This window comes from Motacilla alba, chromosome 1 (genome assembly GCF_015832195.1).
Source record: "Motacilla alba alba isolate MOTALB_02 chromosome 1, Motacilla_alba_V1.0_pri, whole genome shotgun sequence".
Taxonomy (NCBI): domain Eukaryota; kingdom Metazoa; phylum Chordata; class Aves; order Passeriformes; family Motacillidae; genus Motacilla; species Motacilla alba.
Window position 1 is genome coordinate 8623047 of NC_052016.1, and position 26030 is coordinate 8649076.

Below are 26030 nucleotides of genomic sequence, written 5' to 3' on the forward strand. Positions count from 1 at the left end.
CCAGGGTGCTCCCTGGGCTGGCTCTGGCAGTGGCCATGGCCCTGTGCTCATCCCTGGCTCACCTGGGCAGGAGCACCCACACCTCTCTGCACCACATTCCCAGACAGGGAGAGCCAGGCAATGCTCCAGGCCGGGGCACAAGGGCTGGAATGCTGGAAAAGGTGCTGGGGGTGCTGGTGCCAGTGGCTGGACACGAACCCAGGTGAGCAAGAGGCCAATGGCCCCTGGGCTGTGCTGTGTGCTGGGGCACCTCCAGTGCTGGGGACACCTCTGGGCCCCTCCTGACAGGAGAGATCTGGAGGGGCTGGAGCGTGTCCAGGGCAGGGAATGGAGCTGGGAAGGGAATGGAGCCCCAGGAGAGGTTGAAGCAGCTGGGAAGGGGCTCAGCCTGGAGCAAAGGAGGCTCAGGGGGGACCTTGTGGCTCTGCACAACTCCTGCCAGGAGGGGACAGCCAGGGGGAACAGGGACAGGAGGAGAGGGAACGGCCTCAGGCTGGGCTAGGGGAGCTCAGGGTGGACACAGCAGGAATTTCCCCATGGAAAGGGTGCTCAGGCACTGGAACTGCTCAGGGAGGTTTGGGGTGCCCATCCTGGAGGTGCCCAAGGAATCTCTGGTGTGGCACTCAGAGCTCTGGGCTGGGGACAAGGTGGGCACTGGGCACAGTGTGCCCTTGATGGCCCCGGAGGGCTCTCCCACCGTGCTGGGCCCGGTGGCTCCGCGGTGCCGGCGCTGAGGCACAGCCCTGGCAGGTCCTGGCAGTTCCCCTGTCCCTCAGAACCACCGAGGGATTTTGCTTCCTTATAAGGCCCTGCTGTTCCCTGCTCCCGTGTCTGCGGCCGGGCTGGCATCGCTTGTGGGAGAGCAAAACAATTCCCAGCAGGCTGCCGGGACACCCTCCTGCCCAGCCCAGCGATCCTCCTCGGATCCTCAGCTCTCATCTCCACACTGCCCGATGCCCAGGTGGGAAGGGCTTTTTCCGAGCAGGCCCTGCCCTGTGGAAGGAGGATTATAAATCAGTCTCCTGAAAAAGGGATGGGGCTTTTGCATCCCCCAGAGCAGCACTTCCAGCCCCTTCCCAGGGGCTGCTGGCTCAGAAGCACCTTGTCCAAGGAGAGGCTAATAGTTGTAGCCTGGAGTGTGTGACAGAGCAACTCCTCGGTGCACCTGGAGAACAGGGATGACGATTCCTCTGCTGTTAGGGAGAAAACACAATGAACTGCACTTCATTGGCTGAACCTCTCCCACTGCTTCTTCTGAGGCTCTTCTGGGAGTGTAAATGTGGTGGGAAGGCAGATACAGGGGGAAGAGGAGAGCAGATCCCCCTGGGATTGGATCTCTATCTATAAATGACCCATACATGGGTATAACGACCTCTGCATCTCCAGGAGGGGCCTTTGGACCCTGAGCTCCACCAGTACCACATCCTGAGGCAGGAGATGTGCTCCATGTTACAGGAGTCTGGCTCCCAGACATTTTGTCCCCCTCCAGCCCCTGGGTGCCAGAGGAGTGACCCCCATCCACAAGAGAGCCTTCTCCCTCTCTTCAGCCCCAATTCCTTACGCCCAGCATTGCCTGGGAATACTCCAGCCTCGGCCAAGGCGGACCTGAAGTCCCCCTGGGGCTGGCAGCCCATGGAGTGGGGAGTGGGGAGTATGAGATCATGATTTTTGCAGGTCTGAAGTCCTGCTGGGTCCCGCTCCTGCAGACATTAAGTCATTTTCCAGAGGAAGTGCCGTATGACGTCGATCTGGTTTCAGGAGCCGGGGTGGAGCCGGCAGCTCCACAGCAGAGGTGAGGAGCAGGAGCACCAGGACACCCCGTCCTGCCCCCCTGCCACAGCAATGACACTCCAGGGGTCCAAATGCAATACAAATCCTGCTATTTCAAGGTTTCAGATGCCCTAAAACACTCAGCTGAAAGCTTCCCGCCCTGATTTTGATGGAAGAAATCTTTACCCACTTCACCAAGCAAATGTCTTTGACTTCCACGGAGTCATACCACAACAACCCTTGGAAATCAGAATTTGACACATTATTTAATGAATAAGGACAAATTTAAAAAAAAAAAAAACAAACCAAAAAACAAAACTGTATTCAATGGGATTTGTTACTTCTCATTGCCTTTAAAAATACCCCAACTCTACCAAAAACAACAGAACCCCAGGCCAGTGTGGGTTTGCTCTCCACAGTTAAACTTTCTTCATTAAACCAGAATAAGGCTGATCATTCTCTTCCCAGGCCACAGCACCGGTTTGCTGGGGTGCAGCAGCTCCTCTCCACCAGCCACTGAGGGCTCACCAGCCCAAGCTTCAGGAGTGCTCAGCATCACCCCTCTGGAAAATCTTTCACATCTGCCTATCAGCCTCAGCCCCAGCCAAGCAGAAGGCCCAGACCAAGAGCTCCTTCCTGGTTAACAGGATTGCTGTGCTTTATTCCTCTCCCATAACAGATTCCTCAGGACCATGTGCTGTGGCACTCTTCCTTCAGCAGGCAGGTGACGAGATGTCCAAGGAAAAACTCTTCTCTTGTCTGGTTTATGCCTGTAAAAAAACCCTTCAGGCAACCGAAAACTTCCAAACCCTGCAATGCCCTGGTACCTGCCTGGTGTTATCAGCAGTGCCCTCTCATCACCCTTCCCTCTGACTCACTGGCCTCCAAAGCTAAAGATCCATTTCTTTCCCAATAACAGCAAAGCCTTCCCCCAATTACTCAAGAGCCAATTGGGTGGGAAGCCTCAAGGATGTTTTTGTAAAGACAGAACACCAACAGTGTCCCAGTCTATAATTAGGCATCTGAGCAAGTTACAGAGGATACAAGTTCAAGGAAGAAGAGAGTGAGACAATTTTATATGCGCTGCTTTGTCCAAAAAAAGATTATGAAAGGCAGAGCAAAAACTATTTACCAGTCTTAGGGGGAAAATGAAGTACACTTCATTCAGTTAAAGCCGGAGCAGATGTTCAATATTCGTGTCTGAGCCTGAAGACCTGCTACATTGCTGCTGCTACCCAACGTGAACAGCTGGACCAAACTGAAGAGCTGGGGGTGTACAAGGAGGGGAGGAAAACACCACAACTCCTCTCCTAACTTAGCACCAAAGGCGTGATTAAAAAAATACAATTTCATGTGAACAGGTTTAACAGCCTTTCAAGAGTTCCTCTAGCTGGCAGCTCCCACACTGCTCAGTGAGGATGACTGAAATTATTGCAGTAACAAATAAAAACTTTTCTCTGATACAAAATCTAGTCCAGAGGGCTTCCTTACACAGTAAGCAGGACACCTTGCGTAACCAGGGGTTGCATGTTGGCCCCACAAGCAGCAGCAGCTTGCAGAGAGCCACACGAAAAAAGGGAGCAACACTCCCAAGCTGCCAAGAGGAGACAGATCCAGTTCATTTCTTCTGGAAAAAGCCCATGATGGAGACCTGCTTGTTGGCTCTGCTGGCAGGAGCTGCCCCTTTCTTTGGGTTCTTCCTCTCTTCCTTTGGTTCTCTCTTGGTGGGCAGCGTGGGCTGTTTTTGTGGAGCTGGTGCCTTGGGCTTGGGGAATTCATCCTCGCTGTCCGTGCAGGATTCACTCTCATAAACCTTCTCAGTCACTGGTGGAAACAACAGGGAAGGGAGCAGAGGATGATGATGATGGTTAAGCCACCTTTACACCAAAGACGTCCCCACTGCAGCCTTCCCATTGCACTCCTGGAAAGGAACGCTTTGGGTTCAAGGAGCACATGTCAGACACAGGAATTAAGTCCAAAGTTAAGCAGTAGGAAATGACCTTGAGTTGTGCCAAGGAAGGTTTAGGGTGGGCATTAGGGAAAACTCCTTCCCTAAAAGGGTTGTCCAGCCCTGGCACAGCTGCCCAGGGCAGTGCTGGAGTCCTCATCCCTGCAGGGATTTAAAAGCCGTGTGAATGTGGCACTTGGGGACATGGGCCAGTGTTGCCCTGGCAGTGCTGGGGGAAAGGCTGGAGTCAATGACTTTAGAGGGCTTTTCCAAGCACAGTGATCCTGAGATTCTAACTCATACGACAAAGGCTGACAAGCAGCCATCAGCAAGTGATTGAATCTGAAGGAGATCAGAATCAGTAGTTTGGCACTAGGCAATGGAACATCTACTTTATGGCTAAACCCCACCATTCTGACTTGGTCCGATTTCCACAGGGGCCAAAGCAATCAGATTTTCCAGAAACGCAGGCAAGACAACCTGGAGACACCCCCAAGCTGCTCTCACCAGCACACTGGACAGCTAGGGCAGAGCAAAGCAGACGCCGCCCGTCTCCAGGGGCACAAACCCTTTGGGGCAGCTTCTTTCCACAGAGGTGGCCAAAGAGGGCAAATATAAAGAAATGCTTTATGAAAGATCAGCCCACAGCCGTGTCTGCCATCAGGACTCTGCCTGAAGGGGACTGCCAGCGTGCTGCTGTCACTGGCCAGCGGTGGAAAGCCCAGGGATATAAAACAACACTCACGGAAATTAAACTGCAGTCAGCTCCTCTGATGAGAGCCACCGGCAGATCCCAGCAAATGCTGTCGTATCAGCTTTCCCAGCAGTGCTCTGGGGTTCTTCTAGTAAGCCATTTTTCTTTAGCAACTGTGTTCTTTTAAACAGATGTCTTAACTTCCCTTCTTCTGGGAAACTGGCTTTCACTTGTATTAATGCATCAAATTAAATAAGGTTTCCTACGTCACCAGGGGCTGGGAAGAGGAATGCTATGAAATCCTCCTGGATTTCATAGAGCTAGCAGGACCTCAGACAGGAACTGCAAACCAAGCAATCTCCCTTCAGAGGCAGCAGGCTTTTCAGGGAGCAGCTTCCCCAGACCACTGGGTGAACTGAAAACCCTTATCTGTTGTCTGCCCTGTCAGGAACTGCTGGGAACTCCCAAAGCGTGCAGCTAACCCCCACCAATTGCAGCAGCACAGCTTAGACCAGCTTTCTTTGGCTGCAATCTCAGCTGAGCTTCAGAAGTCTGTATGTGCAGCACCTATGGGTGCACAGATGCAGTTACTGATGCCCCACTCACAGCCAGACTCCCTCAATCAGAGCGTCTCAAATGATAGGAGCTCTAAAATTCTGTAACACAAATTTCCCTCCAATGCACATGTGGATATTCCAATCTCCAAGCCCATGGGTGTCCTCTGAAGCTTTAGAAAGTGCAAGGTAGAAACACACAAGCTTAAACCTCAGTAATTCCCCTTTACTAGAGACTAAGAGCAGGCCCCCAATCCATGGATTTCTGTACATGCCTAGGAATGTTTCTTGTGCTTAACTCCACACACACTTTAATTGCTCAATTTCCCTCAGGGCTAATCCCTAAATTACTTTTGCTTTTTGACACCAATTCCTTACTATTGCAGCTATTGTGAAAAGCATCGCTTAAAATTGTGGAGAAATATAAAGTACAGCCTCATTCTAATGTTAGGATTAAAACCTCTTAAAACCTAGTGTTTGTTTAAAAATAAAAAGACAGCAGGGAGAGAGGGAAAACCCCCTCTATTTCAAAGAATAACTAAAATTTACACTAGCCTAGGAGATTTGGAAGTTATTTAGCCTTTGAATTGTTAGGCCTGTGCATGGAAAGGGTGTGGAATGGAAGTGAGAAGAGAAAATGGATAATAGCCAGACAGCAAGTTCTGCACAACAGGCTGGAGGATTTGTAGTCGAGAAAGCAGCATCTCCTCCCCAGCCAATTCCTCAGTATCCAACTCCATCCCACAGGATCTGTCTCCCAAGGGCACAGCAGGGCCTTGCATTCCCTTTCCAGAAAGGGAATATGAACTGTAAAACCAGGAGTCTGAATTTTCCAAAGGACTGTGAAACCCTGTGGGGATAAAGAGCAAAGAAAGAAAGGCAATATTCCCAGCTGAATCCAGAAGAGACACTCCTGTGCTCTGGATGCAGAGTCTGTACAACTCAGCTCCCCATCTAGTGCTATTCAGTTCCATTTTCCTTCCAAGTGTTTCAATGGCTCTGTCTGGGATGGGAGGGGAGAACACCCCACAGGGTAATCAGCCAAAGCTGTCAGTAACTCTGTGCAAGTCCAATTCTTGGACAAGAAAGCAGTACTTGGGATTTCAGTCCCAGTGCAGCCAGCTGCTGAGAGCCACAGCTTTGTGTTTCTCTAAAGGAGACACACCAAGTTAATGGGAAACAGAAGATGCAGCTCTGCAGACAGGTGCAAACAGACACAGGCTGAGTCTGGGCCAGGCAGCTCCGGAGCTGGGCCAGGAATGCCCGAGTGCCTCCATGGCCAGCACCACCACAGACCTGTACAACAGCACCACATCCTCCCCAGCACCACCACAGACCTGTACAACAGCACCACATCCTCCCCAGCACCACCACAGACCTGTACAACAGCACCACATCCTCCCCAGCATGGCCTGAGCTGCACTGACACCCCCTCAGCCCAGCCAGGCTGGGGAAACAAAGCATCCCACACAATCCAGCTGACAACAGCATAACAAAAAACACATTCCACACTCTCACGTGTTTAAAGCCTCCAAGAAAACCCCTAAAACCCAAACCAACATAGTCCGAATGCTTGCATCTCTACTTCAATGTCAGGACATGGAGGAAACAAATGCAGTGGTGTTACACAGCTTTCTGCAGGTCACAGGAGAAGCAGAGCCCAGTCAGGCTGGAATTCAAAGCCTCTGTCTCTCAGGACTTTTGTAGGGACTCTGTTTCCTCCAGAAAGCAGAGCCACCCTTATCAGAAACAGAAACCCTATGAAGTATTTAAGCCCCAACTCTTTATCTGGGATACTCTATGTTTCTTTAACATGTAATCAAGTTTTGCACAGCTCTGGATTTATCCTCAAAGGGAGAAAAAAAACCCCCAACAAAGTTATCTCAGCCAGAATTTATCCCAGACCCTAAATCTCTTTCTGTACCGTCTTTAAAAGCTTGCAACTTTGGAGAGGAGAGTAAATGAAGGTGGTAATCATGATGGCAGGAAAAAAGGGAAAAGAACTGAAGGAAAATCTGTTAATAATCAGAAAAGGGTAAGGATTCAGCTACAGCTCTGACTCCCTATCCAGGCCTTCAGCAGAGGCTCAGTTCCCTCAGTCTGGGAGCAGGAGCTCCAAGTGGGATAACTAAGTGATTTTGTGAACCTCTTTCTATCCTGGGAGAGGCTGGCCTGTTGAAAAGGCCAATAAAGTGAGCTCCAGGGAGGGAGTGTAGGGCACAGCCAGTCTTACCCATGCAGCCTTCCTCTTCATCAATAAACATCTTGGATTTCAGCACACGCTTCCGCTTCCTCTTCCTCCCTCCAGCTGACACCTGCAGGACATGGCAGCACTGTGAGAAACTGGGAGCTCATTTCTCTTTACCTGAGAGCAGGTAATCACTCCCATCTGCTCTCACCTCCGTGGATGCAGGCTCCAGCTCAGTTTTCAGAGCAGGTTCAGGCAGTGGAGATGGAGGTCTCTCTTCCTCGGGTGTGGGAGAGGATGGCACATCTGCTAAGAAGAAGAACACCTTGATGGCACACGGGTCTGATGCTACGCGCTGTGGTTCCCAAAGGAAGGAGGGTGGGATAGGATGGGAGAAGTGCCCTGGGGATTTTTGGTAAGCCAAAAAAATCAGTTCCACCAAGGGAAACTTTAAAACCAGACACAGGAACTGGTAGGTTTTAGTGATACATTTCAGTTACTTGTTAAAAAGAATGACTGTCATTTGTTTAGAAATTAAAAGAGGCAGGGTGTGGTAAAACAGTTGTTGCTTCACTGGTGGTGCTACACATCCCAAACAATCCATGCTATCAGCTTAACTCAAGAATTAAGTGCAGTACACTATCACACATGCTGACAGATTGTTAAGGGACATCTCAAACTTTTATTTGAAAACAAAAACAAAACCAAAAAAACTCCACAAAAACCAGAAGCTGACTCTCTCACTGATTCATCTCCTTGCTCTCCTCTGAGTTCAAGGACAGAGACACCAGGCTCCAATCAATGCCAAGACTGATCAAACCAGTCAAGGACACCTTCCCGCATTTGCAGGGAGCCAAGTGAGCTCTGGAGCCTCTAGCAGCCAGGTCAAAACGAGACAAGCAGGGCTTGAGAGCAGCGAGCGAGGCAGGGTCACCCTCCCGCGGGGCTGGCCGGGGGACAGAGCTGCGGGAGCTCCAAGTGAGAACGGCTGCCACGCAAGCGCTCGGCTGTGGGGAGAGCTGGCAGCAGACGCCTCCTGTGACCTATTGCTCAAGCACACACGGATGTGGCTGGAGCACCGTGCCTGCCTGGCTGCAGCGCTGCCTTCATCCCACCAGGAGCCGGCATCTGGAGCTGTCCCGGGGGACTGGGGCCGTGTGAGGAGCTGGCGCTGCCAGCTGACCTCCGCAGGTTACCGAGGGCTGCAGCGAGGCAGCGCTGGGCTGCCAAGCCCAGCAATAAATCACATTCCTCCAACAAGGATTTGGCCTCCCAGGCACCGCAGAGAACGAGGCACGGGAATGCAAACAGAGCGGGATAACACCACTGGGCTTTCACCCTGCTCCTGGACCGCGGCGCAGCCCCGGCTGGGAGTGTGTGCTGCCCGGGGGCTGCGGGCAGCTCTCGGCTCTGTGTCCGTGCCAGCCTCACAGACACCGTGGGCTGAGGCCTCCTCAGTCTGCCCAGCACTGCCCAGCCTGGCCTCTGCCCTTTGCAAGTGTCTCTGGGAGAGGGCAAGCTAAGAGGGCTGAAAACCAGCCTGGTGAAAAGCCTCTGCCATGCTCAAGCAGAGGCTGCTGAAGGCACTGTCAGTGTGCCAGCTCCACTAGATTCCTTGGGGGAAATTTAGGAAAGCTTTTTTCAGCTTCCTTCAAACAATCTCCCCAGCTTTTGGCAGGCAGAAGGCACCTTCTCCCCACGTCAGAGTGTTTAGGACTACTATCAAGCTCTTTTATTACTTTATTATCCTCTTCTAGCCAACACAGCCCTCTGACATGTGATAACTCCTGAGTCAACCACTAGCTGCTGCCCACAGTTTGCTCAACAGCAACAGCTGCATGAAACAGATACAAGTTGGGCAACTGGATGGACCAAAGATGTAAATCCTGGCTTTGTTCGGTCTGCTCTGACCCTGCCTGGAAAAACTGTGAGAAGCTTTAGTGCTTCTGCTGTGGCTCTCCAAAACCCAGGGAGTTTGTAGGTCACAGTGCCACTGAAATCAGCCTCCAAAGTGGCTGTAAAACACTTGTCAACACTGCGAAACGCTGCCTGTGTTGGTACAGCTGAAGCTGCCAAACCTCCTGTCCTCTGTGGGAGCATTTGTGGAGTTTGTTCTGGCTCTGGAAGCAAAACAACCTGCAGTGACTAAGGAGCCCTCATACCAATATAACTTTTTAATGAAAAATCATTTAAATGGAGAGGATTGTGCCTTATGCCCTCTCTGTGTTTCCAGCGTGGTCCAATGTGCTGATGCTGCTGTAAGGAGAGCTTATTTAGGGCTACTTTTAGTACATCAAGAGCAGACTAACACAGAACTAGGCAGAAGACCTGGCCTGACAAGCACTTCACATCGGCTCACAAGCACTTCACATCGGCCATGCAGGCTGAGTTTCACACCCACAAAAGCTTGCTAAGTGTGCCTGTCACTCCAGGCCCCCTTTTGCTCACTGATGCTGCTGATTCAAGTTGCCCCTGGTCTCTGGAGAAACCTGTTTCCAACCTTTCCAAGGATAGGTGCTCTTCAAGTCCAGCTGCTGTACATATATATATATATATATTGAATTTTTTTTTCATACAACTCACAGTCTTCTACTTCAATACAGAATATAATATTACTAGTTTGGACTCATTAAAAATATTCCAAACAATTCAAATCTGTCTTCTTTCATCTGGTTGGATTTAGAAGGGCAAGCAGCAGGACCAAAGGGCTGAGTTCTCTCAATTCTCATTTTCTCTTTTCAAAGGGCGAACTGAGTGATATCCAAATTTGTATACATGTGCTGTAATTTGCATACATTTACAATTCTAATGCAGAGCACAAAGAAATGAAGAACAAAGAGGGTTCTGATGCAGGAGCAGCAACAGCAGTGACAAAAAGCCTCCCCAGTGCCTGACCACCCTCTCGGGGAAGAACTTTTCCCTAACATCCAACCTAAACCTGCCCTGACACAGCTCCAGCCATTCCCTCAGGTTCTATCCCTGGTCACTAAAGAGGATGTAAACCTTGGAATAAATGAGACCAGGAGGCATCCCACTCAAAAGCATGAATTGTTAAACACGTGCTGAGGTCACGCAGGTGTGCCACAGGAGACCAGAGAGTTCTAACATTCCAAACTCCTGCCTGATCTCACAGGACGTGGATGAGCTGGGAGACTCCAGACAAGCAAGGATGGGCTGATTTCAAAATTCCCTCCTCAGAGCTAAACAACTCAGCTTGTCGGTAGGGGAATGATGAGGAAATGGAAAGACAAACATTTAAAGAAATAAATACCAAAGAGTGTGGGCATGTATGTGTATATATACATTTTATAGCCAAACGAGGAGCTTCACACTGGAATGTGATGGAATTGAGGCTGATCACAAAGAGAGATTTATCATCCTGTGGAATAGTCTAAGAAGTGATACAAACCTGATGACAAAGATAATTTGCAATTACATGGGCAGCAGGGAAACTATGAAAACAGGCCTAGAGGTGGCACGGATCCTGCAAAGATACCAACAGCAGCCACCTCTCCCTGGCAGTGCAGATTTTCCTGATGTCCCGGTTGTTGCCCACGTGCCAGGCACACTAAGTGAGGAATCAGCCCTGGCTCCCCTGAGGGACTCCACCTCCTCACCAGTACACCCCATTTGCTGTTTCACCTCCTTTTACTGGAGCTCTACACCAAACTGGTGGTTTCAATTACTTGTCCATAATGATCCCCAAGCTCTTTTCCTGAGCAGCTTGCTGGATGACTGTTCCACTTAGCACATACTCCCGAGCTCAATTCCAATTTATTTCCCAGTTATCTATATTGAACGGCATTTGTCACTTCAATTATCCAAATTCTTTGGGATCCAGCCCTGCTGTTCCTCATTATAAGCCCAAATCTTGCAGTGTTCTGGGCACCCCACTCCTGTCACACCACCGAGGAGACGCACAGTCGCATCGGATATGGCTCAACTGCTTTGCCTCCAGCTTCCCTATTAGCTCTTTTCTTTCTGGATGTCTTGGTTCCAACACTGCCTTCCAAACCCCTTCTATGCACAGACAGAATAAAGACACTAAAAATGACCCTGTGGGGAGAGGGAGGCCACTTGTGAGCGTTCCCTCCCCACATGAACTGGCTCTGACCGGCCCCATGGTTCTGGAAGGCATGCTATCTTTCACAAGAGATTTGGGAACCTCCTTCCTGCACGTCAGGGGCACTGGCAGCACACTTGGTGAGGAGACAGCCAGGTCTGAGCTAAGCTAAAACAAAGACTGAATCTTTGTTTTGAGACATCTCAACTCTATGCCCAAGTGCTTGCAGCACAAAGATAAACAGAAAGCTCAGGCTACAGACATTTCCACGGTCTTTAGTCCTTTAAACTATTCCCTCAATCACTGATTTGGAGAGTAACATTTTGGAAATCAGAACCCTGCCCTACATGCCTCACTGTTTACAGATCTTACCTTCCTCATCACTGCTGTCAGACAGAAGTTGTTTGATTCGCTTCCTCTTTTTCTTGACATTTTCAGGATCTCTTTCTTCCTCGTCATCTGACCTCTCCACTCTCTTCGTTTTACTGCCACAAAAAGCAAAGGCAAAAGAAAGGGAATGAACACCCATTGTCTCTGAAAGCATCACGTGTGCACTTGGATGAGCACATTCCTCATGGAAGGAAATCAAATGCCTCTTGAAAGCCTGAGCATCGCATACTCTGAACTGTACACTGAACTGTATGCTGTACACTCACTGCACAACCAGGCATAGGTGCACGAGCATTTGCAGGCCTCTCATCCTTCCCCACATGCAGCTCCCAAAACAAGGAGGATCTCTTTAGCCCCTCTGCAGTTCAGCCCAGTACCTCACCTCGCTTGGCCACAGCAGCCTGGCAAGAGCGTACTTCTGATCTTGTCTCTTTAGCTCAGGCTCCCAGTGTCCCCAAAAGCATCACTCAGAAGCTCTTTTGACAGACTGCTCGCCACTGACTGACTATGAGGTAGTGTCTCAGAATCCTGGAGCCATTTTTAAAGACTACTGGAAAAATAAAATAGCTTCTTTCTTTTTAATGTTGGCGAGACGTGTCAGACGAACAAGCCTGGAGGCTAAAGGCCCACGTATCCTCCAAGAGCTGGGACAGCCCAAGTGGCCTTCCCAACTCCAGGCTGCCAACACCTCCAGGCCCTTGGCTTCTTGGACAAGACTATCACTAAGACAAGCAGTTAGTGCTAACTGTGATGGTGGGCTGGGTGGTGTGCTTACCTATTCACTTAGAAATGGATTGAGACCACCAATTAATTACTCATAGGCCACCAGAGAGCCATCAGACTGTAGTGATTCTTTGTCTCTGTCAGTTTGGGTTGGATTAAACACAAAGGGCTGAACTTAAAATTAACTTGGAGTCTCAGCCCAAAGTAAACCCGTGGCATTGAAAGCAGCCCTACATGAGCTATGGAGATCAACAAGCACAACTTTGTGCTGCAAGTTGTGTACATACAGGCTGGGGAATATCCCACCTTCCCTGCAGGAACAGGTGCTCCTGCCAGCCCTCCCCATGCTGCCTGCAGGGGCTCTCCCAGGCTGCTCACAGTGGGAGGCTGTCTCGTGGAAAGCCATCCCCTCCCACTGAGGACAACCTAGGCCCTGTCCCTTCCCCTATGCAATGGCACCCACGGCCCTGAGGCACCTACAGCAGCAAATGGAAAAGAAACACCAGGAAAAAAATCCTGACAGATAAATTTAGTCAGGTTTAACACAATTTAGTAGATGGAAACAGGAGGTGAGCTAGCAGTGTGTGACCAGCCAGCTCCACGCAGGCTGTCCCCACGCAGGGGACACAAAAAGGGACCTGGAAAGGCATGACCCACCTTTTCTTATCCTTTTGCTGAATTCTGACAGACTCTGTTTTCTTCCCAGGTTTCTCTGCTACAGTATTAGGAGACGACTCTGGTTCTAGTACAGCAACCGAAGGCTTCACTACTTCTTTCTCCTCCTTTGGCTGCTCAGGCACAGAGTTGGCTTTGAGTTTATCTGTGAATAAACCATTCAGAAAGAACAAACACTGGGCATTCAGTCTGAATGACAACTTACAAAGCAGCCAGCTAGCTCTGTGCACCAAGATTACAGACACCACCACCCATCATGTATTTAGGGATCTAGATTGGCCAAGCTGCATCAGACATGGGAAAAAGAAGGGCATGCTTTAATTTCTAGGTGATTTTCCATGGTTCTGCTGTTCCTGATGTCAAGCCACCATGTGTGCTGCAGCAGTTAAAACTCTCTTGAAGTGGACTGGGAGGCAGTGGCAGGAGATCACCCGTGGGGTCAGAGGCTGCTGGGAGGGCCACAACATGGTGCCAATGCCTTCCTGGGAGTGCTGGGAAAACAGGCTGGCTGCTTCCCTGGGCAAGGGCAAACAGCACTGGAACAACAGCTCTCTTATTTATGATCCACAGCAGAACGCCCAAGGACCCCAGTGCTGTTAACTCAGGACTTTCTGGCAGTGGTGGAACCTTTGAAGCCAGGAGAGACATGCACGTAGGGAATAAATCTTTCTCCTGGAATCCCACCCTCTGCTCCATACACATAATCATTTCCAGTTCTACTCAGTCTGCTCCTTCTCTGCAGCCACCTCACAGGTTTCCTCGGTGTGCTCCCTGACGGGACTCAGCAGAGAAGGGAACCCCCTTGGGAATGATGGAAGTGCATCCCCAAAGCCTTCCCCATCACCACTGGGTCACCTTTACCATGCCTCTTTGAGTTTTCAGCACATGAGCTTTGGTCTGGGGCTCTCCTCAGACCTCCAGAATTTACTCCAGTAAATTGTAGTGACTGTCCTTAGGCTGAGAGTGTCCTCAGCTCCCCCAGTCTCACCAAAACAGGGACTCAAAGAGTCCCAGCAGGGCTGTGCCTTGTCTGCTCAGTGCTGGAACTGTCCCCTGCAAGCTCTGACAGATGTCTGTTAGAAAGTGAACTTTGCTGTTTATTCTGTCTCAAAATTCCTCTTTGAAGCCTCCTGTACTCACTGTTATAAGGGACTCTTTGAAGGAGGTCCCACAGTCCTTTTCCAATATTCCAATATTTAAAAGTTTCAGCAGAGTTTCTTTTGACTTGGGTAATTCAGAAGAGACCTGCAGAGGCCACCCAGTCCAAACCTCTGCTCAAAGAGAAAGGCCACCCCTCATTTTTATTCTCCATGTATCAGTCTTTCAGTTTTTAGGAAAGAAATTAACCCTAAAACTAACAATGGGCTCCTCAGTGCTGTGTGCTGAAAAGCAAGCACCATTAACATGCCCTGCAAAACAGGTTTTGGCAAACATCACACCAATAGCTGGTCTTCCAGCCAGGAGAACTCACTTTAAATCAGATTTCTTCTGCACCAAAAATCCTTCCCGGGTTAGTCTGCTCAAATATGTCATTTTAATTGATCTCCCTCCAGCAAGCTTTTTGTCTGAAAAATTCCACTGAAAACTCTTAATTTTCACTTTAAAAGCTGTGTGCTAAAACATTAACCCCTTTGAGTGCAAAAGAGCAGAAGAAAGTATGGAAAACTATTAGGAAAGAGGGGATTTAAAGAAAATCCAATGAGTTTGGTAAAGTGGGGAAGAAGAGTTCTGCTCCTTTCTGTATGCCTCCCATCATGGCTCTAGTACAAAACACTTGATTCTACTGAATATTTTAAAATTTCTACCCAGCTTAAATAAAGTATAATAATACTTAAAAAAAAAAGATACTTCAAATAATCCTCAGGTTTGGGTTTTTTCATTTTTTTGTGATTTTTTTTTTTTAACAACAGGCTGTTCCTTGACCATGATGGCCTCTGAAAACAGAAAAGCACTTACTCATAGCAGCTTTTCCAAAGAAGTTGTTCATGATGCTGTTCTTTGTTGGTGGCTTGCTGCTTGCTGCAGACACCTGGAAGCAAAGAGGGGAATAAGCACAGGAATTGCTCCCAGCCCTCAAGGTGCACAGCAAAACAATAGATAGCACTTGTTCCCACTGCCTTAGATTTTTGCAGATTTAGCAAATTCTCTGTTTGGGCAAGTATGAAGATACTCACTAGCCACCACGTGCATCAAAGAGGCCAGAGTAATCCTAAGGACTCCTTAGCCAGGCCTTCAGATCTGACTTGGGGCACATTCCATTACTGAAATAATGTTTGGGACTAGGGTCAGCTCCCAGGAAAGAGCTGCTCTGTCTGCAAACCATCAGTGCCTCAGTTCATGAGAGCCAACAGAGGAAAGAACAAGGATTGGCCAAAGCAGGAAGGCTCTATCCAGCTCCTCTGGCACGTAGGCTGTTTGCAAGGAAACATCACTGCTCTGTTGCACCAGTGCAACCACCACAGTGAGAAATCACACCCACGCCACATAAGAAAGTGCAGCCTCCTAATCCAACTTCTTGTCATGCAGATAAAAGGCAACCAGACACAAAAGTTCCCAAAACACTGCACACTTCCCCAGTTCTAAACTCCCTATAAGAATCAGAGAAAGGAACCCAAACGTTCTCAGTTGTTATAAAAAGGCCAAACCATCCACAGGGAGTGTTACCATTTTAACATCCATTTTTCTGGCCACATCGCTTCAAAAACAATTATACTAATTAAAATGAAAACATAATCCTATCCTGGAAAAACAGCAGTCCAGAAGATAAACAATTTAGTCTTGCACAGGTCAAGCTCTGAAACTTCCCTCACCCACCAAGTTTAAACACCTTGATACTTTTAAGACCTGGGCTTCTCACGTTTCACTTACTGCTCAAAACAAATCCTTTTAAGCACAATGGAGAGAGCAAGATCCTCAGCTGGTGTGTACACTGGGATAGCTGGAGACAGCAGAGCAATTGTTTCCTAAGGCAGCTATGCTGCCTGGGATCTGCCTCATTGGGGAACATCAAAGCTATGGCAAATACACTTCTGTGGGGACTCCAGAGTGTGGCACGAGGGGTTTTTGCCCCGGGTGACTGCACACAGTTAAATACTTCCATGAGATCCCTGAGCACTCCTGGTGGGACATGGGCCTGGCAGGAGGAGCAGTGCAGGGGTGGCTGAGCTCCCTGAGTCGTTACATTGAAGCCATGAATCCAGGAGCTGAGTGACTTACACCTGGGGCCTCCTTGGCCTCTGCTTTGGCCTCCTTGGCTGTGTCCTGGGCTTTGGCCGCTGCTTTGGCTGCAAACATGCCCATGATGCCCTTGTGCTGCTGCGGGGGGGGCCTGGCAGGGCGGGGCCCGTGGCCATTGAGGGTGGCATCGGGCTCCCTCGGCCTCGGGGGGCTCTGCGCAGGCGCTCGCGGAGCCTCGGGCGGCGTCCTGGGCACGGCGGCAGCGCAGTGGATGGCACTGAACCTGTGTGATGGAGAGAAAAATCCCATTAGCCTGTTCAGCTTCTTCCCCCCTCCTGCAGCGCCGGCGCTCCTCCGGGCCTGCCTTCTCCTGTTATGGAAAAAGGAGCAATTTAATCTGTGCGTGGGACAAGAAAGAAAGGCTGGCACAGAGCAAGAGGCCTCTGATGAAAAGATCAGCTGAACCTGTCAGCAAGAGCCACAGCATTCACATGTCAAATAGGCTGTGCAGCTTTCCTGGGGGGTAAAGGCCTTCTCCACACCCAGGCTGGACAAGGAGCAGGCTGCATTTTATTCCTAAATGGGTTACGCTCTCTAAAGCCTGTGGCAGAAGTTGTACGGCTGAGTGAGGATCTAAAATGTTTACAGCTTTCTGATGCTCTGGCAAAGCCCACAGCTGCTGCAACAAGCAGCCCCATTCGGCCAGGTAGGCAAACCCCAGCTGAAACTGAACAATTGAAATGGCTCAGAAAATATCCACGACATTCCGATTTAACTACACAAAGTCACTTCCAAGTAATCCCTGAGAGCGAGAAGCAGCTTGGATTACAATGGTCTGAAACTTGATTGTTTGGGGATGTGGAGACACAAGAACTAAATGACGTGCTCACAGTTACAGCACAACTCACTGACAGTCAGGAATAGCAGCTCCCAAAAATAGCTGAACTCTGCTCCCCACTGTGCAAATCACAGGCAACGCTTTCCAGATTTCCCACAGAAATGCCACAAAAGAGCCCAGCTCACGCCTCCCAGCCCACTGAATTACACAGCATATTTTCATTTGCCTAAGAAATAAAGCAGCCTTCTGCCAGTTCGTTTGTGCCTCAGCATTAGCTGCTCACGTGCATGGTCCACTTCCACTCCCACCAGGATCTGTGTTAACAAAACAACACCATCTCCACAGCATTCCCAGGCTGCAGCAGCAACCTCTTGACATTCAAACCTTTAAAGGAAGGAGAACAGACATTAAAGAAAAATAATCCTACTCTCCTTTACACTTTCAGTCTGTTTTTAACGTGGTTAATACAGCTCTCAGGGCAGCGTGAGCTCCTACTCCAAACACCACCAACCCTCCAATATATAACATTGTCACAAATAGTATTTTCAATGGTTATGGTGACTGTGCAGCAGAGTTTAGCCAACCTTCCCATATTTCCAAGTCAGCTTGCTTAGATACTGCTGTGTGACTATACCTTTATGGCTTGACCCCAAATTCACTAAATAACCACTGAAAAAACAGGCAATACTTGGATTCTGCTCTGCAAACAAGGAGCTGCTTCTGTTTGGAAAGCTGGCAGCGGCACCAGGCATTAAACCCAGATATTGGTTAGTACATCTAACCACCTCCACTGCCTCCACTGCAAAGGAGGTCCCACAGAAACCCGAAAGAGAACAAAGATCTTTATCCCAGAGCTGTGAAGTATCTGTGCAGACAGGGAGGTTCTGCTTGCTACAAGCCTCACATAATTGAACCTCTGGCTTTTGCAGGCCCTGCAGGAATCTTTTCCCAAGTGTCACAGACAATCCATGCAGCTGGCAAGAGAAGGGGAATGGGATCAATCTGTATTTACTTCAGCCAGGTCACACATGAAGAAGGTGCACTTTTTCTTAGTTTCCTTGGGAAATCCTGCTTCAAAGCTGGATTTACACACAGGCTTCAGAGAGCTGCGTCAGAACCCGGATTACCTAAACCTTCCGGATGTTTAAATCCCAAAGGATACAAGTATCCCTAAGGCACAAGTATCACCGTGCTGGGGTGCCTAAGGGTGATCAGAGTGTCACAAGGCAACTGCAGCCACACCCAGGGGCCGTGGCTCTGCTGAGGTGGGATCACCCAGCTCCTCCTAGGGCATCCACCCAAACACACAGCTTCCATTTTCCTGCCACTCTCTTGTCAACACTCTGGATAGAACCGCATTTCTCCTCTCAGATTCTATACTCTTCCTATGACACACCCTTCAGGCATCCCCTTTAAACCAGATTGGTCATGGCACCGTGCATCCCCATGACTTCCAGCTGAAGCTGTCCTGGTGGGAACAACACACAAGTGAGAAGCTGCAGCTGCCAGGCGCTGCTCAGGAGGCAGCCAGGGACTCCTGGGGGCTGCATCCCTCCCAGCCCTTCTCCTGCTCCACCAGGAAGGACACTGGAGCTGCCTGGGCTGCTCTGTGTGCTTCTCCTACGTCTCAGAGATCACAGCCTACTCTGAGCTGCAACAAACTCAAACAGAACAAGCTCAACTCCTGGAGGAGGAGCTCCTGTGAGACATCTTTAGAGAACTGGATGAGTCCAGAGGGTGAGAACACAGTTTCACAAAACAGAAAGCAAACTCCTGTAAATGCTTTGCTGAGCACATCATTCATGGTTTTATCAGCCTGTTTCAATTTCCCCTTCCTGTGTGGCTGAGAACTGGATTAAAATGGTCATGATTAAGTGTGGCCTGGGAAAGAGAGCAACATTTCCAGCCATCAGACAAGCAAGGTACTGGAACAGCCTCCTTGTCAGAGTAAGGACCAAGTGAACCAACTGTGAGCTCAGTTTGCACAACAACCACACAATGTGCTCTTTGGGCACTGCTCTGGCAGGACTTTGAGGATATCATTTCCTAGCTTTGTAAAAGTCCAGGCCTATCGGTTGAGCACTGGAGTGTGGAAGTGCTTGAGAAGGCCAAAGGAGCCAGGACTTACTTGCTGCAGTGCTGCAGGTTTGCTTTGACGATGTCATAGTCGGTGTTGTAGAGGGGGGAGCTGTCCTTGAGCAGGGCCTTCTGAATGCTGTACACGTGCACACTGGCAATTGTGGACAGCTTAGACTTCATTGCTAGGGAAAAAGAGGGAAAAAAAAAAGCCCTCTGTTAGAACACCCAGAAGGACTGACAGACTACTTGACAGCAAAACATGAATATAAAAAGGCCCAACCACACCTTCTCCCGACGCTCACTAATGAGGAATTCTAGGCAGCAAACTCCACAAGCCTGTCATGTTTTCCACTACACACTCTTGGTTCTTGCACAGCTGACTTACGAGGGATCTCTCTCTGTTTACCTTCCAAACATCCAGTGTTTGGGATGCAGAATAGCTGAGGGAGTACCTAAATCTAAGGCAGAAGGTAGCTGGTCACTGCTCCCTGCCACTGGGGCTGTGTCCAGCACGACAGTGTCACCCCTGCCAGCCTGCTGGAATGAAAACTTTATCTCTTTTATGCTACTCAGACTGCAACCCCCTTGAGACGAGGGTTGGCTTTCAGGAATTCTTTGTTCATTGCTTATATTGTTCTTTCCACAGAGTCCTGGTCTGAGGCTGAGCTTCTAGGCACTGTAAAAATACACACAGCAATCATTTCTTGGGGCCAGTCCTAGACTATGCAGCCCTGCTCCCATCAAAAATCTCAGCCTCTTCCAAATATAAGTCATACCTTTGGCCTGCCTTCCAATACAAAAACCATGAGCAACCCTTTCCTCCACAGCAAAACAGTGTTTCACAGCACACATAACTCAACAAACATGACACAGAGTAGTTGCCCTGCCTGACAATCTCCTGCTCCCAGGAAAACAGCCTGAGCTAGAAATCCACTTCAGATTTCCAACAACGCAAGTCCTTCAAACAAAGTGAGGTCATTAGCTCACATCCTTAAGGTCACAAATACCACAGTGTGTTCTCAAGTGCCAAAGATGTTATTTGAAAGTGATGAAGAACCTGAAGCTGCGTTTCAGTTCTGTGGGTGAGATTTCATCAGCTGGACCAGAGAGATGGTGAGACAACAGGCAGTGCACTCAGCAGTGTTGCAATGGGGTTTTTTCCACCTTTCACTCACAAAGTGAGGTAAATGTTCTATGAGAAGGTTTTAACACCCATGAGACTCAGAGCAAAGACTGCAATTGCATTGAACCAATAACCACAATTACCAGTTTCAGCATTCTTGGGGGCCTGAAGGCTCCCAATTGTTCTGAGACACTCCTTGCTGTCTCCCTGCCGTCAGTGGCAGGGAGGTGGAAAAGAATCACTGACAAAAAAAAATCAGACTCAAATCACAAGCCTGAAAGTATTCAGCTGCTGGCTCAGATACTCCAAATTCTGAGAAACAGCTGGTACAGAAAGTACACACCTGACCCCAAGAGCCTGGCTGGGCATTTACGTGCAGATGGCAAGTTCTGAGCTTTGCTCACTTTGCTGTTCTTTCAAAGAAAAAAGTTAAAGCCACACGACTTTCCCAGCCTGCTTACCTTCCAGTTTATCCTCCCTCACTACTGCGACCTTGTGGCACTGCAAAAAAGAAACACAATCTTAAAACCCGAGCTTGTATGCAAGGCTGCTATTCTCAGTTATTAAATAAGAAAGTCTGATGATTACTGTAGCACAGAACACTGCCAATGCCTTTACACACTCATCAGTTTTTAAAGCTCTGAAATGTGCTCTCTGGCCAGTCTTCAAGGTCTATACCTACTCCAGGAGATTTAACAGGCTGTGGTTAATACTGGGAGGATCCAGAGAGGCAGACTGAAAACCCCACCACTAATTCTGTGTTAAACAGATATCTGTCTGAAATCAGGGAAAATCCTGCTAAATTCAGGCTATAAACATGACTGCCTGTGCAGATTTAGTTAAATACATCCCATTATACAGAACTAATGCAATCAATAATTACCTTCCATTTCAGGCGGATTTGAGGATTAAAAGACAATATTCCATGTGTGTGAACCAGTTTATTGTTAGGAGAACAAAAAAAAAAAGTTTGTTGGTGGTTTTTTTCCGATCTACAAATAAAAGCCAGGACACCCTGAGATTTACTATTCCTAAAAGAAGACTGGATCATAGACAGGATCATATTGCAATAGATATTTGTAATATACTGTAATAGGTATTTGAAAACATTCAGTGGGATGTCAAACGCATTTAGTGTTTGGCTCTTAAATTTTTCTGTGGGCAAAGATGAGCAGACACTGAATTTCCCCATTTTCTTTTAAAAACTTCTGGGGTATCTGCCTGAAGTTTTAGATGACATTCCATAAAAACTCAACAAGCTAAATGCATTAAGCAGCAATTCCTTTACTTAATAAGCTGAGGGACTTTAAATATAGAATACTGTAAATTAATTTAAGTTTCTTTAGTTTACCAGGATAAAAAAGTTGCTTTAATTAGGCAGCAAAAGAGCAAGTGGCAAGAAAAACCACAGGCAGGTAAGAGGATAACAAAAGACTGGCAGTCCTGGGCCCTGAGTGCAGAAAGCAGCAAGGAAAGAGAGTGCAGTGTGAAGAGGAGCACTCCAGAGGGATTTCCACGGCTCTCCCTGCAGGAGTGCTGCAGCTGCATCCGCAGCATTCCGGCTACACCTACTGCCAGCAGGCAGCAGTGCAGGGCTGTCCCAGCAGATCTGAAAATAATGGGGCACAAAAGTCACCTTCATATAGCTTTCCTTGGTGGAAGATTCCCTGCCCGTGCCAAGGGACTGGAACGACATGAGCTTTAAAGTCCTTCCATCCAGTGACACTGTGATCTTATTTTAAAAACACACAAGCTGCTAAGACAGAGTTAAAAAATAATTATTTGTTCTTATGTGAGAAGTCACCTGTTTGTTTCAGATACATTAAATATAGCAGTACAGGTTGGCAATGCCCTGGCCAGTTGTAGTGAGCCAAGAGATTTGTTATTTTCAAAAGAAATGGAAAAGAATGGAAAACCTGTTACACTTGGGCTGTAAACGTGACACTACTCGTGCAACTATAAATATTCCATCACACAGAACTAATGCAGTAAATAATAACCTTCCAATTCAGGCAGCTTTGGAGACTGACAGACTATTTCATGCATGTGAATCAGTTTATTGTTTAGGAGAAAAAAGAAAAGGTTTGTTGGGGTTTTTTTCCAATCTACAAATAAAATCCAGGACACCCTGAGATTTACTATTCCTAAAAGAAGACTGGATCATATTGTAATAGATATTTGTAATATACTGTAATAGGTATTTAAAAACAATTAGTGGGATGTCAAAGGCATTTAGTGTTTGATTCTTAAATTTGTCTGTGGGCAAAGGGGACCAGACACTGAACTTTCTCATCCTCTTTTAAAAACTTCTGGGATATCACCCTGAAGTTTTAGCTGCTACTCCTGAAAATCTGACAAGCTAAATGCATTAAGCAGCAATTCCTTTACTTCATCAGCTGAAGCACTTTAAATGTAAAATGCTACTAATAAATTCATGTTTGTTTTGTTCACCAGGACTAGAAAGCTGGTTTAATTAACAAGACAGCTTCAGCTGTAGGTGTGCTGCTCTGTTTGTTTTTATTCCCTGCTACAGGGGCTGTCCCTCCAAGCATCCCTGAGGGACCTGCACAGCACAGCAGACCCTGGCCCATGGCTGAGCTGACCTCAGAAGGGCCCCTCCACAAGGTTTTGTGATCTTTGCTGCCCAGCAGCAGCGAGGGGATGGTGGCAGGATCTGAGTGAGCTAGTGAGGAACCCTGAAGTGTTGTCCAGCACTGTGCTCCCAAACCATGGCCCACCGATCCTTCCTGCCCGCTGGGACAGAGCCTGAGCCTTCTTGTGTCCCTGTGCAGAAGCCCTGGCACACTGCAGCTGCTGCTGCACAGAGCCAGAGCAGCTCTGACCCCAGGAGGCAGCACAAGAGAGGCTCCCAGGCAGAGCCCAGCAAGAAGGGAAGCACTCACAACGTGTCCATTCTGCAGGAGGTTTCCTGCCACCAGGTAGGTGACGTGCAGCTGAGCCCCCGAGTTCTCCCTGCGCTTCCTCTCCACGTACTCATAGAGCATCCTGCAAAGAGAAACCAGGGTCAGCCACGGGCAGGAGAGAGCCTGCAGCCCCTCCCAGGCAGGCAGCTGCACACACAGCACACCAGCCTGGCACGGACACCCGCAACAGGCACAGGATCTCCTCAGGAGTCATTTAATTCCTCAGGACACCTGCCACAGGCACAGGATCTCCTCAGCATTCATTCATTTCCTCAGCCAGCCTGGCACACAGGCACATTATTTCCCTCAGGATTCATTTAATTTCCTCAGGGCTAGTTTTCTGAGGCCCTTGCTCCTCTGCCACTGTGGAGAATCCCAGTCTAAAAACTAAAGAAACTAAAGGGCAAATAAATTGAATAGTTTATAATACATGATAATATATAATATATATAATTATTATAATGTAATGTAATGTATCATAATGTAATGTAATATAATATATATAATATTATATATGTTATATATTATATTATATATAATACATATAAGGTATTTTTAGTATAAAAATACATGTGATAGTATATAATACATATAATAATGCAATATAATATAATAATATAATATAATATAATAGTATATAATAGTATACATTATAATATATAAACTATATATTACATACATTATATATAATACATAATAATATATATCATATATATAATATATACAATATAATACATAATAATATATTATATATATTGCAAATATAATATTATATATAATTATAATAATATAATATATTATAGTAAATTTAATAATGCATTTAGTATAAAAATACATTTAATAGTATATAATACATATAAAATATATATAATAGTGTGTATATATATCATATTACATGTATAACATAACATATAACCATATAATATATATAATATATATTTTATATATATAATATATATTTTATATATTATATATAATAATACATAGAATAATGTATTTTTGGTATAGAAATACATTTAATAGTATATAATACATATAGTAATGCATAATAACACACGTTATATATATTAATATATATAGTATATTACATATATAACATATAACCATATTATATATATAATATATATATTTTATATATGATATATAAACTAATACATAGACTAATGTATTTTTTAGTATAGCAGTACATTTATCAGCACATCACAGCGTGCCTCACAGCCCCTGGGCAGCCTGTTGCTCAGCCCCTCCTGCAGCACGCATCCCCGCAGTCCCTGAGAGAGGAACTGGGGCTCTCTGGGGTACCCGTGCCCAGCAGGCCGGGCAGGCAGGCACAGGGACTGACACCGGGCCGATCATTTTCTCCAGAGCAATCACTTCAAGGCGATGGGAGCAGGAGTGGCCACGGAGCTGGCAGGCATTGGGCAGGCTCTGGGGGATGCAGGGACACCTACTGTTTAGCCTGGTTCACGTGCACGCCCAGGGTGTAGCTCAGCCATTTGTAGGTCACCTGGAAAAGGGAAAAAAACCAAAAAACCCATTTCAATAAGGAAGCTTTGGCCTCTCAGTTCGATCAATGGAATTCCCGAGACAACCCCCTCCTTTCCACGGCAAAAGTGAGAGTCCACTGAGCACTCTGAATTCCTGAGAGCTCTTTCAAAAAGGTGTGGGGGGAACTTCTGCCCCTCTTCTGCCCCCAGGGCTGGAATCCCAGCCCTGCCCTGCCCCGTGTCATTCTGACCAGGTACATCTTTGACACCTGCTCCTGCTCTTTCTGTGCCCTTTTAAACCCAGCCCCAGGCTCTGGGCTGCAAAAACAGCAATTAAATTCTTGTTTGTCTGCGTTGTTCTTGGAACAAGCCACAAAACCTTGGGCTGAGAATGTTCACGTTGTCAGACAAGTTGCACCAACTTTGCCGCACCATTTTATAGGCAAAAAAACCTCATTTCATTTCATTTCATTTCATTTCATTTCACTCATTTTTTCTTTCCACACGAATGTTTTGAAATAAACTTGGAGAGGAACAGACCCACGCAGAAAACCATCAGCTTTCTGAACTGCCTTCAAAGCAGGTGAGGAAGGGGGGGAAGAGAGGAGGGAAAACAGGGGGAGAGGAGGAAGAGAAGGGAGAGGGGAGGAAGATGAAGAAGGAAGGGAAAAGAAGGAAGATGGGAAAAGGAGGAGAAAAAAGAGAAGGGAGAATGTAAAGGGGGGAGAAGGAGGAAAGGGGAGATGAAGGAGGAAGGAGGGGAGAAGGAAAGGAAAGGAAAGGAAAGGAAAGGAAAGGAAAGGAAAGGAAAGGAAAGGAAAGGAAAGGAAAGGAAAGGAAAGGAAAGGAAAGGAAAGGAAAGGAAAGGAAAGGAAAGGAAAGGAAAGGAAAGGAAAGGAAGGAAAGGAAAGGAAAGGAGTGGGGCAGCGGAAGGCAGAGGGTGGGAAAGGAGGACGGGGCGGCAGGAGGAGGCGGCGGGGGCAGCAGGCCGGGGGGAGCAGCGGGCAGGGGGCGCGGGGGCGGGCGGCGGCGGGCGGCGGCGGCACTCACGACGCGGTTGTGGTCGGTGACGAGCTCGTCGATGCTGTCCAGGTAGGGCTCCTCCTGGGCCGCCATGGCCGGGCCCGCGCTTCCCGCCCGCGCCTCAGCGCCTCAGCGCGCGCGCCGCCGCCATGGCAACGCCCGACGGCGGCCGCGCGGGGACACGGGGCGGCGCGCGAAGGCGGCGCGGCCAGCGGGGCGCCCGGGATTCCGCGGGAACGGCTCCGCGCGGCCCCGGGAGTGCGCCCACCGCAGGAGCTCGCTGCGCTGCAGCCCCCAGGGACATGGATCGCACCTGCCTACCTGCCCTGCCCGACCCTCACCCATCCCTGCCCGCCCCGGGGGACCCGAGTGAC

The 26030-nt window shown here is 48.2% G+C and overlaps 1 protein-coding gene across 2 annotated transcripts; it reads right to left on the minus strand.

Moving 5' to 3' along the window:
- Positions 1-2050: 2050 nt before the first annotated feature.
- POLD3 (DNA polymerase delta 3, accessory subunit) lies at positions 2051-25813 on the minus strand. 2 transcript variants are annotated; one of them, XM_038152041.1, is made up of 12 exons: positions 25684-25813; positions 24598-24653; positions 23126-23228; positions 20684-20723; positions 19149-19281; positions 16222-16465; positions 14962-15034; positions 12988-13150; positions 11590-11702; positions 7366-7460; positions 7200-7281; positions 2051-3594 (listed from the first exon to the last, which is right to left on the minus strand). In XM_038152041.1, the coding sequence occupies exons 1-12, from the start codon at positions 25747-25749 to the stop codon at positions 3389-3391; spliced, it is 1374 nt and encodes a 457-aa protein (XP_038007969.1). In that variant the 5' UTR covers positions 25750-25813; the 3' UTR covers positions 2051-3388. The 2 variants fall into 2 exon arrangements, with proteins under 2 accessions (XP_038007969.1, XP_038007959.1); XM_038152031.1 differs by having other exon boundaries at positions 7366-7463.
- Between the last annotated feature and the right edge of the window lie 217 nt (positions 25814-26030).